Here is a 16,614-nt window from a genome sequence, read left to right as displayed (position 1 = left end):
TTTTTTTTTTTTTTTACACAAGTGGTATATTTGAATACTTCTCTCACTTCAGTCATGTCTTTTAAATGGACTAAGAATAAGAGATCCTAATGATTCCAAACTTCTGAACAGTCCAGGCAGAAGCAACAAAGTATCTTGATTGGCTAGCAAGGACACAATAGCCTACGAGGAACTTACACTCTCAGAATTCAACATTCCCACCACATTTGCAAATCTTGGGAGTCCAGTGGCTCCATGTGACCTTTATCTTTCTGGTTTTCCCTCAGGTGTGTAGTGTAGCGTGTCCTTCAAAGATGGGAAGTCTCTTTTCAAGTGCACCTACCTCCGTCTAGCCCAGACATCCTCTTCTGCTCCTAAAGACAAGCTCGGTGAGGTGATTGGGAGCAGCATATCTGTGTGGGACTGGCTTGCAGAGGTACGTGCGCCCTGCACATGCCACTGACTATACCCCTTGTGCCCATGTCCGCTTACCCAACAAGCACTCTCTCATGCTCATCGTTGAGAGCAGGCACGTTGCTGCCAGCTCTAATGCTTATTAATACCTTGCTCATACATATGTGGGACTGCAGTTTTCCCATTCCTACGTATGCCGGTGGGTCTGCATAAGAACTCGCCTAACCAGACTTTCTGATCAGGGCGGTTGATCACCATTTGATCACCTGACTGGATTAATTGCGGTGGAATAGATACTTGTGATGCACCAATACCTAAGATGACTTTTAAAAATTCATTTCCCATTCTGAACTCCTTGTACTTTGGGGAGTCTTGTCCCTCCCACATGTCTTTATTTTAATGTTTTTGTATTAGTATGAGCATTTGATAGTGCATTGTTATTTCAATCAATCGAGGGTTTATAAATCTCACTACTCACCCGTGAGGGTCTTGAGGCGCTAGGAGGTTGGTGGCCTGCTCCGGATCTATCGTAGCTACAGATCAGTTGAAGAGCCAGGTCTTTAGGTCCTTCCTGAAGGTTTGCAGGGATGGGGAACGTCTGATGTTCAAGGGGAGCTCGTTCCAGGTCTTTGCTGCGATGTAGGAGAAGGTTCTCCCGCCTGTTCTGCTTCTGCGGATGCGGGGGACCTCTGCCAGGGCGAGGTCGGCGGAGCGGAGGTTTCTCATGGGTACGTGGAAGGATACTCTCTCGTTGAGGTATTTGGTTCCGATGTTGAGGGATTTGTAGGCGTGGGCGAGGAGCTTGAAGGTCGCCCTCTTTTCGACAGGGAGCCAGTGGAGGTCTCGCAGGTGTTGGGTCATGTGTTTGTGACGCGGAGTCCTGAGGACGAGTCTGGCAGCGGCGTTCTGGGTGGTCTGGAATCTTTGTAGTAGAGTTATGTTGATTCCGGCGTATAGGGCGTTGCCGTAGTCCAGTCTGCTGGTTATCAGCGCGTGGGTGACGGTTTTTTTGCAGTCGGGGGGGATCCATTTGAAGGTCTTGCGGAGGATGGGGAGGCAGTTGAAGCTGGTAGAAGCTACGGCGTTGATCTGGCGGCTCATGGTGAGGGAGGAGTTGATGATGATGCCAAGGTTTCGAGCATGGCCGTAGGAGTGGGTGGATTCCCGAGGGCGGAGGGCCACCAGGTGTTGTCCCAGGCGGAGGTGCAGGGTCTGAGGATGAGGACCTCGGTCTTCTGAGTTGAGCTTCAAGCAGCTGTCTTTCATCCAGTCTGCCACATTCCTTCCTGGAAGCAGAGTCTGGTGTCTTCTGGATTCTTCGTGAGTGAGAGGATGAGCTGGGTGTCGTTGGCACAGGATACAATGCTGAGCCCATGCTGTCTCACGATGCCGGCGAGGGGGTAAATGTGGAAGAGCGTGGGGCTGAGTGATGATCCCTAGGGTACTCCGCAGTTGATGTCGGTGGGTTTGGAGATGATGTGAGGGAGTCTGATCCTCTGGGTTCTGCCTGCGAGAAAGAATCCGATCCAGTAGAGGGAGCTCCTTGTATCTCCGCGTCGTAAAGTCTGGCTGTGAGAGTGCGGTGAGACCCGTTGTCGAAGGCTGCGGAGAGGTCTAGAAGGATAAGGGCCACGGTGTGACCCTGATCGAGTCAATGGCGGCGAGGAGGGCGGTCTCGGTGCTGTGGTTGCTGCGGAATTCAGACTGGGAGGCATCTAGGATGGAGTACTCTTCGATGAAGGTGGTTAGCTGGGCGTTCTCGAGTCTCTCTGTGACTTTGGCCACGAAAGGGAGGAGAGAGATGGGCCGGTAGGTTTTCAGGTTAGTTGGGTCGGCCGTGGCTTTCTTGAGGAGGGGTTTAGCCTCCGCCCCTTTCCAGTCCTCTGGGAAGAGGCCAGACATGAAGAAGGCGTTGATGGTCAGACCAAGTTCTGTTCCTCAGCACAGGGTTTAAGTTTTCTTCGGGCTTGCATATGTACAGGTGTAGTGGGTCTGAATTGCTTGGGGAATGTTTAGTTGATTCCATGTTAGGAATGCTGGCTCTGTATTCTTTTGGAGCGTACGTTCCCGAGGATTCCCTCTGCTGTGCCAGTTGGATGATCCTGGTTCTTGGGAACCTACTGCTCTGCGCTGTGGCTGAAGAATTGGATTTGTAAAATAATTACTTCTTATCTGGAAACCCTACCTTCATTTGTCCGGATTATGTCCTGTTACATTTGGCGACGCTGGGAGTCTTCAGCCACCTGCAAGTCATCTTGCTGGAACCACGCTGAGAAAGCCACTCGCTGAGAAAGCCACTCGTCAGCTGGAAATATTCAAGCGCAGCACATAAATTCCGGACTTTCGTTTCAAAGGAGAGTCGGGTAGGATCCACCTCTGTTGTTTTTGGGGGTTCCTGGGATCTGTCATTCGTTGTCGGCTCGAGCGGATGGCGCGCGCTGAGTCCAACGTTTGAATGCAGTACGAGACTTTGTGACGTAGCGTCTTGCCGCAAAGCATTCTGGGTACTGAAGTCGTTCACGTTTCGGAACGGCCATCTTTTTGCTTGTTAAAGCCTGGTTGCCTAGTAACGCTCTTCAGAGCGGATCGTCCTGCGGCAGACCTGTTAATCTGTGTATAGCGCTTATACACATATGGTTTTTGACTGAACTTTGGAAGATTTGCGTGTCACGGTGATGCGCACACCTGTTATTCTCCTTGGGTAATATTTTAATACTGGTTTTCAAGTGGGAGTTGGCTCTTATTTTTCTCATTATTTTATTTTATTTTATTATTCTGACATTTAACAATGTCTGTGAACCAACAAATTAACCAACTTACCCAACCTCCTCCATTTTTGGCCAAACCTGGTAAACCCAATCTTATATAGACGGAATGGTTTGGCCTCTTTGAAAATCATATCGTTGCGATAGATGCTACAGAATATTCCCCGGAAAGGAAATTTGCTCTTCTTTTTGGCAACTTGAGTTTAGCTGCTCAGCGCATCTTTCAAAGTATTCCTCCGCCTGCTAGTCAATCTGGAGATAGACGCTGGAATATCTATTTGGAGGCTATTGAAAGGCTCAGAAACAATTTTCTGAATCTCCTAATATTATGTTGGAACGACATAAGTTTTATAAACGAAAACAAGGAGAGGAAGAAAAGGTCGCAGAGTACATTTCAGCGCTGAGAGTATTAGCTACAACTTGCGAATTTGGTCCTACTGTGGATGACCTGATTAGGGACCAGTTTGTTTTTAATTGTTCTTCTCATAAAATCCAGGAAAGGATTCTAAGCTGTAAAAAAACCTTCCCTTTCTGAGGTGATTGACTTGGCTCTTGGTATTGAAAGATCTGCTATTTCTACTAAAGCCTTGCAAGCTAGCTCTTCTTCCTAAGTCAATATGATATATAATCAAGAGGATTCGGCTGACGAAGGGGTTATGGCTATCGGGGAGAAAATTGCTGTTAAAAAACATTTTCAATACAGAAGAAGCTTCAAATGTTCTGTTACAGATGTGGCTCAAAGTTCCACATTGGTAATTGTCCTAATTGTCCTGCGTTAAATAAGCGCTGTTCAAATTGCAAGAGGTTTGGACACTTTCAAAAATTTTGTAAGGATCAAAAAAAGTCAGTCCAGGTCAACAACGTGAGTTGTGATTTAGAGGCATGTTCAGATTCGTTTGACAATTTGCTTCTGACTCTGGATTATAAAGATGATTTATTGGAAATTAAAGGTCCTTTTTGTGATTCCTTGATTGATGGAATCCATACCCGGGTTATGGCTGATTCAGGTTCTCCAGTGACTATTCTGCGTGACTCTTATTTCTATGAAAATTGGAGTAAAGATCTCCCTCTATCTTCAGACATTAACCCGAAGGCTTTTGCGGAGAAGGACATTGACATGTTGGGGTTCTTTATGTCTAAGGTGGAAGTGCTTGGTCGTTGTATAATGACTAAAGTTTATGTGGCTGTAAAGGGGAAAAACATTGTGGGCTGGAAGGATCTTGCCAAAATGGGGTTGTATTTGGTACCGGGGGACACTAATCCCATTAAGGTGAGATGTATGGAAGTCATGAGTGTTGGGGTTTTTGACTTCAACTACAAACCCTTACTTGAGGGCTTTAAGGAGGTTTTTAAAGATCGGATGGGCTGTATTAAAAATGTTGTACATAATATCAGATTGATTCCTAATGCTCAACCTGTCATGCATAAGGTCAGGCCTGTTCCGTTGAGTGCTAGAGAAGTGTTAAGGAAAATGTTGAAGGATTTGACTGACCAGAAAATTATTCAGCCTACTGAGTCCTCCCAATGGGTCGCCCCGATTGTTGTCGCAAGGAAAAACACTGGGGAAATTAGGCTCTGTGCGGATTTGAGGGGTTTAAACAGGAATATTGTGGTGGATTGCCATCCCCTTCCAAAGATTCACGAACTTCTGGCAAATTTGGGGGGAGCTAAGTGGTTTTCCCTTCTCGACCTCAAATCCGCATACCACCAGATTCCTCTGAGCGAGGAGTCTCAGGAACTTACTACGTTTGTTACACCTTTTGGTGCGTATAAGTTCCTGAGACTCCCTTTTGGGTTGGCCTCAGCCGCCAGTATTTTTCAGAGAGTAATGGATTCCCTGTTCAAGGGGTTGGTGGGAGTTCAGGCCTACCTTGATGATATCCTGTTTTTTTCAAAAACTTCTGATGAACATGTGATTTTGCTTAAAAAAGTATTGGGAACTTTGGAAAATAGTGGTATGACTGTAAGAGCAGACAAATGTAAGTTTTGTGTTAATGAGCTGGATTACTTAGGTCATACGATTTCTGATAATGGTATTAGACCTAAATTTTCGGTCATTAGAGCTCTTAAGGAGGCTAAACCTCCGACTGATAAAGATGCCCTGCGCTCTTTGGGTTTAGCGGAATACTACGCAAGATTTGTATGTAATTACGCCCAGATGGTTGATCCTCTTTGCTGTCTCCTTAAAAAGGGTCAAAAGTTTATTTGGACGGAAGAATTGTATGGTGTGTTTGAAAAAGTCAAGGACTTGGTTATTTCCGCGAAAACTTTCTTGCTTTTCGCGATGATTGTGTTTCAATGATCACTGTGGATGCCAGTATGAATGGACTGGGTGCGGTTCTTAGTCAACAAGTAAATGGTCATGAACAGACGGTAGCTTTTGCTTCCAGGTCGCTCAAATCTTTTGAAAAACACTATAGCACTATTGAGCGCGAGACTCTGGCCTGTGTTTGGGCGGTCCAAAAATTTAAAATGTATATTTGGGGGCGGAAGTTTCAGATTTTGACGGACCATAAGCCACTCTCTTTCATTTTTAACAAGGTTTCTTCTAGCAATTTAATGTCGGCTAGGTTAACCAGGTTAGTTTCCAAAGTGCAGGAGTTCAATTTTGACATCAAGCACATTCAAGGTAGTAGGAATTTTCGTGCTGACTGTTTATCAAGGATGTTGATGGAGGAGGATGATGAGGAAAATTTTGAGGAGGATGAGGTTGAGTGTGTAGCTGTTTTGGATGCAGTCGAGAATTGTGGTTCGTTTGTCTCTGAGGAGGACTGGAAGAAGGCTTGTTTAGATGATTTGGTGCTGTCTAGGGTTTTATCTTTTTGCAAAGGTTGTTGGCCTGAAATTAGAAATCTTTCTGGTGATCTTAGGAACTTCGCATTGGTTGCAGATGAAATTTCGGTGACGGATGGAATTATTCTTAGAGGTGACAAGTTTGTTCCTCCATCCAGTTTGAGGAAAGTTATTATTAAAAAAGGTCATGAGGGTCACTTAGGTGTAACTAAAACTTGTATGAATATTAGACAACACTATTGGTGGCCGGGCTTGGAAGCACAGGTTAGATCCTTGATTGATGGTTGTAAGGAGTGTTTACTTTCCGATAAACACTGGAAGTTACCTAATCTTTCGTTACATTCCACTGAATTTCCTGAGGAAGCTTGGATCAAGGTGGGTCTCGATTTTTCAGGGCCCTATTTAGTTCTTCCTGAAGAGTTCAGATATTTGATTCTTGCAGTTGATTATCACTCTAAGTGGATGTATTACAAGTTTGTTGACGCTCCTAATACTGAAAACACTATTTTGTTTCTAAGCAGGTTGTTTTTGGTGGAGGGTTCTCCCAGATGTCTGGTCACGGATAATGGAACACATTTTGTTTCTGAGAAAATGTGTTCGTTTTTGGGTTCTCTGGATATTAAACATCTCAAGGTTGCTAAGTATTCTCCCGCTTCCAACGGTTTGGTTGAGCGCGGCAATAAAAACCTTAAGGAAGGAATCCAGACTGCTATCGCTGCTGGCTTAGATGTTAAATCATTCGTCGAGCAGAAAATTTGGAATTATAATGTTTCTCCACATTGCTCCACGGGAGTTACTCCTTTTGAATTACTATGGGGTAGGAAAGTTAATTCTTTACTTCTACCTTCTTGGCTTGCAAGTAAATCTGATGGGAAGTTGCGTTCTGTTCAATTGGCTGAGACTGTGAAGCGTAGTCTATTTCGCATGAAAAAGAATTTTGACAAAAAGGATTCTGTTGATGATGTGGATCTTTCTATTGGTGACTGGGTGTTGTGTAAGAAACCTTTTGCGGACAGGAAAGGTGAGTCTCCTTTCTATGATCCTGTTAAGGTTTGTAAGGTTGCTAAAGGCTCTGTTTTTCTTAATGGTAGGGGCTGGTGGAATAAGAGACAGGTGGTTAAATTGAGGGAGGATCAAGTTGACTTCATAAGGAAAAGGGAGTGTTTGTCCTAATGATTTGGATTGGTCATTTTGGTTGCAAGATCAGGGTGATAAATGTGTTGGTGTTGTTCCTGCACCTGGTGATGTCTCCACACCTAATGTTGCTGTTACACGGGATGGGGGTGTTACTGTGGGCAGTTCGGTTAGGAGTGGTCGCACTATTAGATTGCCTGCTAGATATGAGAATGTTGTTACTTACTAATTTTTTATTTTTTTTTGTTAGTCATATTAAGGGGGGAGGTGTTGTAGTGGGTCTGAATTGCTTGGGGAATGTTTAGTTGATTCCATGTTAGGAATGCTGGCTCTGTATTGTTTTGGAGCGTACGTTCCCGAGGATTCCCTCTTCTGTGCCAGTTGGATGATCCTGGTTCTTGGGAACGTACTGCTCTGCGCTGTGGCTGAAGATTTGGATTTGTAAAATAAATACTTCTTATCTGGAAACCCTACCTTCATTTGTCTGAATTCTGTCCTGTTATGTCATCTGCGTACATTGAGACCATTGTTGCTCTGTCAGTGAAACCCAGTCCTCTGACTACATAGTGTTGGTGTAGTCTCGCTGCAAGGGGCTCCATGGCTACTGCAAAAAGGAAGGCGGAGAGGGGACATCCCTGCCTGGTGCCGCAGGAGATCGCAAAGGGGGCGGACAGTATGTTGTTGGTTCTCAGTCTGGCTGTGGGGTTTGTGTAGAGTAATGTACTAATTTAATGAATTGCGTGCTAAAGCCCATTGTGGAAAGTATGGCGAATAAATTTGACTATTCGAGTGAATCAAATGCCTTAGTGGCATCAAGAAAGGCGGTGAGTGCCGGTAGGTGTGGATCTAGGCGTTGCAAAGTGGGGAAGAAAGTGTGCAGGTTCTGAGTCATGGATCTTCCAGGGATAAACCCCGATTGATCTGGTCTAGCAATAATCGTGAGAAGAGCCTGGAGCCTGTTTAGAAGGAGTTTAGTAAGTATTTTGGTGTTGATGTTTAGGAGAGACAGGAGGCGATAGGACCCCCACCGGTTAGCTAGCTTATCTGGTTTTAGATTAAATTATCACTGGTTCGCGCATAGATGGGGTAGAACCCACTTCTCTATTGATACTTGATATAAGGCTAAGAGGTAGGGTGCCAATATAGCTGCATACGTTTTATAGAATGAGACTGTATATCCGTATAGTCCAGGAGCTTTGTCTCCTGGCATGCTTTGTATGGCCTGAATTATGTCATGGGACGTGAAGAGCTCGTCTAAATATGCACGGTGTGCAGCGCCTAGCCTAACCAGCTTGATTGAATCTTATTAAGCGCACAGCTCTGAGCTTAAGCCACTGCCTGAAGAATGGTAAAGGGTAGCATAGAATTGTGCTAAGAGGTCAAGTGTGGCGCGTTCGCCTTTAATAGGACTGTAGTTGTCCTCTACCAGCTCAAATATATAGGATAGGACCAGGCGTTATGATATTATGAAATGCATGTACCTTTAGCTCTTTCTGGATGCCATTTGCGCCAGATGTCTAGAAGCGCCCGCTCGCAGATTAAAGAGAGCTGCTTCTGGCGCGCCCTAGAATGAAGACTGCGGGTGGTGCCAGATCGATCCTTGTGCCATTCAGATTAGTCCCCCCCCCACTTTCCATTAGGGAAATCTTGGACCAGACAGTGTGGAAGGAGCCAGGGCCATCCCTATTGGGCCCGTAGACTGCTGCCAGAGTGATGGATGTTGTCTTGTGTGCCACTAATAATGCTGTATCTACCCTCTGAATCAATTGAGGTGCAGGAAGTGGTCCATCTTAATCCATGTTGTATCAGTATAGCTACTCCTCGTGAACAGTTAAAATAGACTGACGAGTATACCTCACCCCAGTATCTATTATGTAGTTTGGGGTCTGTCGTGTTCTGGAGGTGCATTTCTTGTAGAATGCAAATGTCTATCTTATGCCTAATTAAATATGAGTGGATGAGGCGTGTTATCCTGTGGCCGTTAAGCCCTGTAATGTTCCAAATGAGGAAGGTAACCAAGGTCATGAGTATGGATGTCGGACTGACCCATTGCGGGTATGCTCAGGTCTACTGTTTAGCTCACATGTAAACTACAAATGCCTAAGGTCGGTGTGTTGTCTAGGTTCTTTAAAATGCAGGAGGAATGGGTGCCCCCGTGTGTGTTCAATTGCTAGAGTCGTATGCTCTCTTGTCCCAACCCTGCCCCAATTGCAACAATCTGTCCCCAACCCACCCCCTCCCACACTAAACCCATCCCATCCTACCACACCAACCCCCCCAATTAGTTTGTGATTTGCTACCCTCCCACCTCCCCCTAACTACAAGGTAACTGAATAACCAACTTAGCAATCGGAGTTCTCCCTTGGGGGCCTGGGTCGTCGACATACTAAACAGCCGGAATGGCGGGGTAGCCGAGCAGCACATGGACTTTAGGCAAAACAGGATATGCAATTATGAAATGGTAGTGTAGCCCAGGTTCTCTAGATGTTAATCTTCAACTTCATCGTGGTGTGGCCTGCATAGGTCGAATGTCGCAGTTATACTGGCATTGCAAATTGCCAATGGTCCAGACTGAGTTTTGCATTATCAGTGCTTTTCACTCGAGCCAGCTTCTGCTCCGGTGTTCTGGCTGGCTGGCTAGGGGATTTCTTGCGACCGCTGATGTGCTTGGTGTATTTAAGGGCCGGCTTTACATCCGTGAAGAAATGTGATTGTCCATCAAAAGTTACCTTTAGTTTCGCTGGGTAAAGCAGAGCATATGGGATTTTGGCCGGTTGTAGGATGCGTTTGATTGGCACAAATTCTCGACTGGCCGTTTGTACAGTGGGTTTAAAGTCCAGATAGAACAAGATTTTATTGCCATGGTGATTAATAGATCCGCTCTCTCCAGCCAGGCGCAAGACGGTGTCACGTCACGGTAGTTGAGGATACGTGCAATGATGGATCTTAGTGTGGCACCGACTGGAGGTCGGGGACCCAACGTGTGGTGTGCACGCTCTACTGTAAACATTGCGGAGAGATCTGTTCCACATAGATCGCGCAGTAGAGTTTCTATGTAGGGTTTCATCTTGGGGATTGCTGTTATCTTGAGGTTGTTTCGCCTAGAGCGAGCCTCTAAATCCTCTTTTTTGGCTTTGATCACGCTGAGGGCCATGCCCATCTGGACGAGTTGGTCCTTGGATCTACTTGAAAGTCATGCGCATGAAAGGCTCAATTTTCTAAGCGATCTAGCCTGGTTACCTGAGAGTCTTCCTGTTTTTTTTTTAACCATGTCCAACTTGGAGGTCAGAGCATCTAGTTTAGTGTTGATGGATTGAAGGCTGATTCTGACCTCAAGTAGGATTCCTCTGAGGTCCTCTGCTTGACCCTCTCCGCTTGCCTTGGTGCCAGCTTCTGTAGCTGGGTCTGAGCCCTGCTCAATAAGGCGCGTGATCAGTTTATTTTCAAAGGGCAACTTACCGAGCTTCACGCCTCCGCATGCAGAACACCAATAGGTTTTTAGAGCTCCAGTGGGCCCGCGCATCTGAGCTCAGCGAGCACGGCAGAGATCCTGTCCGCCAGAAAGCCCACTGAGTCCCGACTCTCAAACTGGCAGCAATCAACGCGCAGCAGCGCCCAGCCAGATCTCGGACCCGGCCTCCTTTGCAGCGGACCAAGGCCCCCCCAGCCAGGTACCTACGAAGCGGTCCCTCCGACCGGGGTATGACCAATCGGCCCGCCCCCGGTTCACCTGACCCAGAGACTGGAGGGATATAAGCCCTTTACGGGCCTCCAGATATCACTTTGCCTCCTCAAGGGCTCCAGGAACAGCACAACAGCCTGGTCAGGTCTCTCACTGGGCAGTCTCCGTTCGCCCTCACTGGTTCTCCTTCTATGTCACCAGCACCAGGATCTCTGGCGCAGCAACGAGGCTGCGTTGCAGGACGCACTCCGGAGTGCAGCAGGTCTCAGTCACCCCTTGGCTCATTCCGTCCCCAGTAGGGCCACCAACGCCTGGGGTCGCCGCGGATGGTCAAGCGGGCACTTGTCTGAGGCCCGACCGGTATATGATTGTCGCCCTCGGCTCTGCCTTCACTTATGCCAGCAGCAGGTTCACGGCTCGCTATGCGCTACAGAGCGCCGTGGGACTCCAGTGATCGCCGGCTTGTTTCGCCTGCCAGGAGGCAGCTAGACTTTGGGCCTGCCACGTATCGCGGGCAGAGCGGTCTCAGCAGCCCAGCCCAGCTAATATGTGGATGTCCCCGGATTGCTTGCTGACGGGGGTGTAAAACACCCTCTGCCAATCAAGCTTTCGTCCTGACCTCCTGAGAGTGGGGGCCCTCACCCCTGAAGGTCAAAAAGGGCCCTCACCTCTGGAGGTCAAAAACTCGTCTGTGGTGGCAGGCCGGTCAGAACCAGTGATCTAGAACTCTAATAGTTGCTGGGTTTTAAGGGTACACCTCTAAAGTACCCTCTGGGTGCATGTATTAAAAAATCAATCACTGGAATCTGCATGGGTTTATTAATACAAGATGTTGGATACCAAACATATTTTGTTTCAGTAAAGCCATCATGTAGTTGGGGAAATCGTTTTTGAACAGTGTTCAGCTCATGTACTTAAAATGTCTCCCTGGTCAATTGTAATGGCAGTAATTGAACTGGCTAGAACATGAGCATATCTGCTCATGCACTTATGCCCACACACTTAGTATAGTGCACCCTGCCTTAGGGCTGTAAGGCTTTCTGGAGGGGTGACTTACCTATACTACATGCACTTTCTGCAGGCATGGCACACACGGATGTACAAGCCCACTAGTAGCATTTAAGTTACCAGCCCTTGGTATATGAGATACCACTTTACAAGGGACTGACGTGTAAATTAAATATGCCCAACGGGTGTAGACCAATCTTACCATATGCAACACAGAGAGCACACACACTTTACACTGGACAGCAGTGCTAAAGTGCCCAGAGTCCTAGGACCACCAACACCAAGTCAAAAAGGTCTCCTAGGGTGGCACAATATATGTTGCAGCCCTTAGAGACCCTCTGTAGTACCCATGCCCTAGGGAACTAGAATACCATTTACCAGGGACTTACAGGGGTGCCAAGGGTATTGCCAATTGGGGGGAAATTGCACAGTCTTGTGGCAAGAGAGCTGACACTGGGGACCTGGATAGCAGGAACCCAGTGCACTTTCTGTCAAAATTGCATCGAATACCAGGCAAAAGGTGTGACCATGTCTAAAAGGGGCACTTTCCTACACAATGCAGTTCAATTAATCAAAAGTTCAGCTACCTTTTGGGATTGATGAGAATGGGCTGAAAGTCATTTGCTATAATTCTGGACTTTGGTTACCTGAGTGAGACAACAGGACAAGGATCTGAGTGCACAGGTCCATAAATCAAAGGTTCAGATGTCTGCTTGGATTGATGAGACAGGGCGGAGAGTATGGTGCCATAATTTTGATCTTTGGTTACCTGATGAGATTGAGACAACAGAGAGTTTGAGGAGAAGGATCTAATTTTTCCATTCTATTAATGAAAGGTTCAGTTACTTTTTAGGCTTGATGAGAAGGTAGCAGAGAGTATGGTGCTAGAATTCTGATCTTTGGTTACCTGGTGAGATTGAGAGGGTTTGAAGAGAAGGATCGAAGTGTGCAGTTCCGTAAATCACATCATCAGTTACTTTGTGAGATTCAGAAGGGGCCGAGTGTCTAGTACTTTAAATCCAAGCTTCGGTTACCTGTGGAGTGAGAGTGAGAAGAAGGGGCTGATTATTAAGTACTGTATCTCCAAGCTATGGTTTCCTGATTGGGTTGAGGAGAAGGGCCTGAGTACAGTGCAAAAAATCCCATTGCTGGTTACCGGCAACCATTAAGAAGTGGCTGAATGTGCGTTTCTGTGACTTCAGGCCTCCATTATCTTCTGGGATTCAGAAATTACTGACATTGAAAACTGTAGTTAATCATGGTTCGAGTTGATGGATACTCTTTTCCATGAATAATGCTAAATTTAAGTCATGCTTAACTTTTGACTGTACAAAACATTTCTTTGCAGGTCTCATTTACAATGTTTGATAGTAAATCTAAAAAAAAGCGAAAGCTTGAAAAAGTACGCAAGCAGCAGAAGCTGGAGTGTTTGAGCAACATTGGGCAACAAAATGGCGGAAACATTCTGTTGTCAGGTAAGAGATTTATTTGGTAATGCAAGAGTTTGAAGCAGAAAGTACGAACGTGTTTGGAATGCAGACATGTAATTGTCTTTTTACTGACTATGAGTACAAGTGACATGTTTATGAATAGCGTAGTGACTTGTGTATAAGCTCCTAAATCTCTCTCAGATATGCTGGAACCCATGAATTTAAGTAATTAGTAATGCAATGTAGAAGAAGTTAGATTTGTAAAGTGCTTTGTTACCTGAAAGGTATCCTGGTGCTAAGAGCTCTAGATCTTGATAAAAGCCACATTTATCTACTGGGAATAAAGACATTGATCACAGCTGGTCAGGCAGTTGGTTCCAGACTGCTGCTTCCCGTACTTAAGCCAATTCTAGAGTGGTGGAATTGGGCAACTATCAAGAAATTACCAGAAGCTGATACAACCTATGTAATATAATTCCAATTGGTTGGAATTTAATACACTCTAGGCAGCTGAAACAGCTTATAGATTTAGGGCCTGATTTAGATCTTGGTGGATAGGTTACTCCATCACAACGGTGACTGATATCCTGTCCGACAAAATATAAATTCCACTATATCCTATGGTATTTATTTATATTTTGGCGGATGGGATATCCGTCACTGTTGTGACAGAGTAACCCGTCTGCCAAGATCTAAATCAATCAAACATTTATAGAGTGCTGCAAATCACCCATGAGGTACTCAAGGCACTTACAGCTAGATGCATCAAACAAAAATCCGCTCGCAAAGGGGCAAATTCTCAGAATCAGCCCCTTTGTGACCGGTATTTTTGCATTTGGGATGCATCATTCCAAATGCAAAAATCGCAAATTGCGAAATCGCTAAATTGCGATTATTTGCATTTAAGGAATCCCAAATTGAGATTCCTTAAATGCAATGCATGAAAGTTTTAAAAATAGCGATTTCGCTAATAGGGCTTACAAATTACCATGAAGTACAACTTCATGGTAATTTGCAAAAACTTTGAAAAATGCACTAAAGTGCATTTTTCAAAGTTTCATGTTGCAATATATGTGCCCAGATCAATTTCAGGGGTGCAACAGGGTGTCCTTTGGACACCCCTGCACCCTTGAAATTGTAATCTCAATATGCCAATCGCTAATTGCGATTCGCAAATTGAGATTGTCTTCCCATTCATTCCTATGGGCCTCTGGGCCCATAGGAATGAATTGGAAGGTATTCCTTAATTGCGAGTCGCAATTTGCGAGTCGCAATTAAGGAATTCTAAGAAATCGATATTTTTTAAGTGATTTCTTGATGCATTCCATTTTGCTATTCCTTAATAGCGAATCGGTATTTTTCGCACTTAAGGAATCGCAAAATGGGTTGTTGAGGGGATAGTGTCTTTCAGGAATGAGCTATAGGAAACGGTGTAGGTCCTCCCTTTCATAAATAGATTCTCTAGTGCTAGTCAATGTTGTACATCTAAATGTAACCCACAACTGCCACAGGAGATGTCTTGAACTTAATGATCAACTAGTGACTAAGGATCTTACAGAAAAGTAGACATCAAAAAATAAATCCTAGCTATAAAATTTCTAGTGATCAGAGGAATGTAGTTGAGAACCTACAGCTATATGTAATACTCCTTGTTGGTTTAACAGGGCCTTCGATTGGTTGCTTTTCTGTTGTTCCTCTCCCACTCCAGGGTGGACTTTATGTAACACTCCTTAGTGGTTTAACAGTGCCTTCAATGGCTTGGTTTTCTTTTGCTTTCGGGAAGAGTCCTTACAATACTACCTCATGGAATGCTTCTGATGGGTTGCTTCTCTGTTGCTCCTCTCCCAATCCGGGATGGACTCCATGTAATAATTCTTTCTGTTTATAACAGTGCATCCAATGGGCTGCTTCGTTGTTGATCCTGATTAGCTCCTCTGTTTATCCTGGTAGACTCCATGAAGTAATCTTTGGTGGGTTAACAATGCCTCCAATGTGGTGCTTTACTGTAGCTTCTGAGTAGACTCAATTTACTAATCTTTGTCAGTTTAACAGTACCTCTGATGTATTTCTTCTCCGTCGCTCATAGGTAAACACTGTATAAGGCACCATTGTTGTTTAACAGTGCCTCATATGGGTTACATTTCTATTGCTCCTCTCCCATACCATGGTAGACTTGATAGAATACTCCTTGGTGATTTAACCGTGCCTTCAGGGGTTTTCTTTCCTGTTGCTTCTCTCCCACTTCAGCAAGACTCCATCCAATACTCTTTGGTGGTTTAACAGTGCCTCCAATGGGTTGCTCTTTTGTCGCTCCTGGGTAGGCTCCAAATAATACTTACTGATGTTTTAAATACCTGTCTGATATGCACCCAGAGTGTCACCATGGGTGCATATCGGTCAGCGGAGGTAGAGATCTCCAAAGGGGTGCCACAGGGCTCTTGTCTGAGCCCTACTCTTTTTAACATCTATGTGGCACCCCTGGCAAGAGTGATGCGTAAGTACGGTTTCATCCCCGTGTCTTATGCTGATGACACGCAGGTCCTCTTCCCGTTCAAAACTATCTCCGCTGAAGTGAAGAGCTCTTTTCCAGCTGGTATGAAGGCAGTGGCACAATGGATGTCGGCCAACTGCCTTCAGTGCAACGTCAGTAAAACTGAGGTTATGTTGTTTGGGGAAGCTAAACTGGTTTGGTCTCCGGACTGGTGGCCCAGCGACTTGGGTGTTGTTCCCGAACCCAAATCGATGGTAAAGAACTTAGGGGTCCGTCTGGATCAAGATCTGACACTCAAGCAACATGTTAATTATATCTCAGGTATATGCTTTCATACCATCAGCCTACTGCGCAAGGTTTTTCACCTTCTGCCTGATTCGGTGAGGAGAACTTTAGTCCAGGCACTTGTTCTAAGCAGGATTGACTATTGTAATGGTCTACTGCTTGCTGCCAATGAAGGGGTATTGGATAGACTACAAGTCATCCAGAATACGGCGGCCCGCTTGGTTCTTAATGCCCCTCCTAGAACTACCTCCAAACCCCTTCTTGACCAATTACACTGGCTTTCTGTCCGGCAGAGAACGAAATTTAAAACATGTTGTTTGATTCACAAGTGCCTAAATGGCCAAGGACCTGCCTATTTGGAAAATAAATTTGTCCCTTACACCCCCATTCGATCTCTTAGGTCCAGCAACGATTTTCTGTTGCAGGTACCACGGGCTAAGAAAGCCAGACACGGGAGTAAGGCACTTTCCATAGCAGGACCTACTCTCTGGAATAAACTCCCTCTATCACTCAAACAATGCACAGATCATTTAAAATTCCGGAAACAATTGAAAACACTACTGTTTAAAAATGAAATTTAGCTTCCACCCACATTTATTTCTTGGTGTTCTACAGGTGTCAAAGCGCAGAGAT

General features: G+C 45.4%; 1 protein-coding gene across 2 annotated transcripts in view; it reads left to right on the top strand.

Annotated features, from left to right (window-relative positions):
• Nucleotides 1–16,614, top strand: part of LOC147706861 (uncharacterized) — a 158,844-nt gene that overhangs the window by 612 nt on the left and 141,618 nt on the right. For both annotated transcript variants that reach the window (XM_086926036.1, XM_086926037.1), the window contains exon 2: nucleotides 13,124–13,250. In XM_086926036.1, the coding sequence (XP_086782162.1) occupies nucleotides 13,136–13,250 (115 nt within the window). In that variant the 5' untranslated portion in view covers nucleotides 13,124–13,135. The remainder of the gene's footprint in view (nucleotides 1–13,123; nucleotides 13,251–16,614) is intronic.

Source organism: Lissotriton vulgaris, chromosome 6 (genome assembly GCF_964263255.1).
Source record: "Lissotriton vulgaris chromosome 6, aLisVul1.2, whole genome shotgun sequence".
NCBI classification, from domain to species: Eukaryota; Metazoa; Chordata; class Amphibia; order Caudata; family Salamandridae; genus Lissotriton; species Lissotriton vulgaris.
This window is presented reverse-complemented; position numbering and strand designations above follow the sequence as displayed.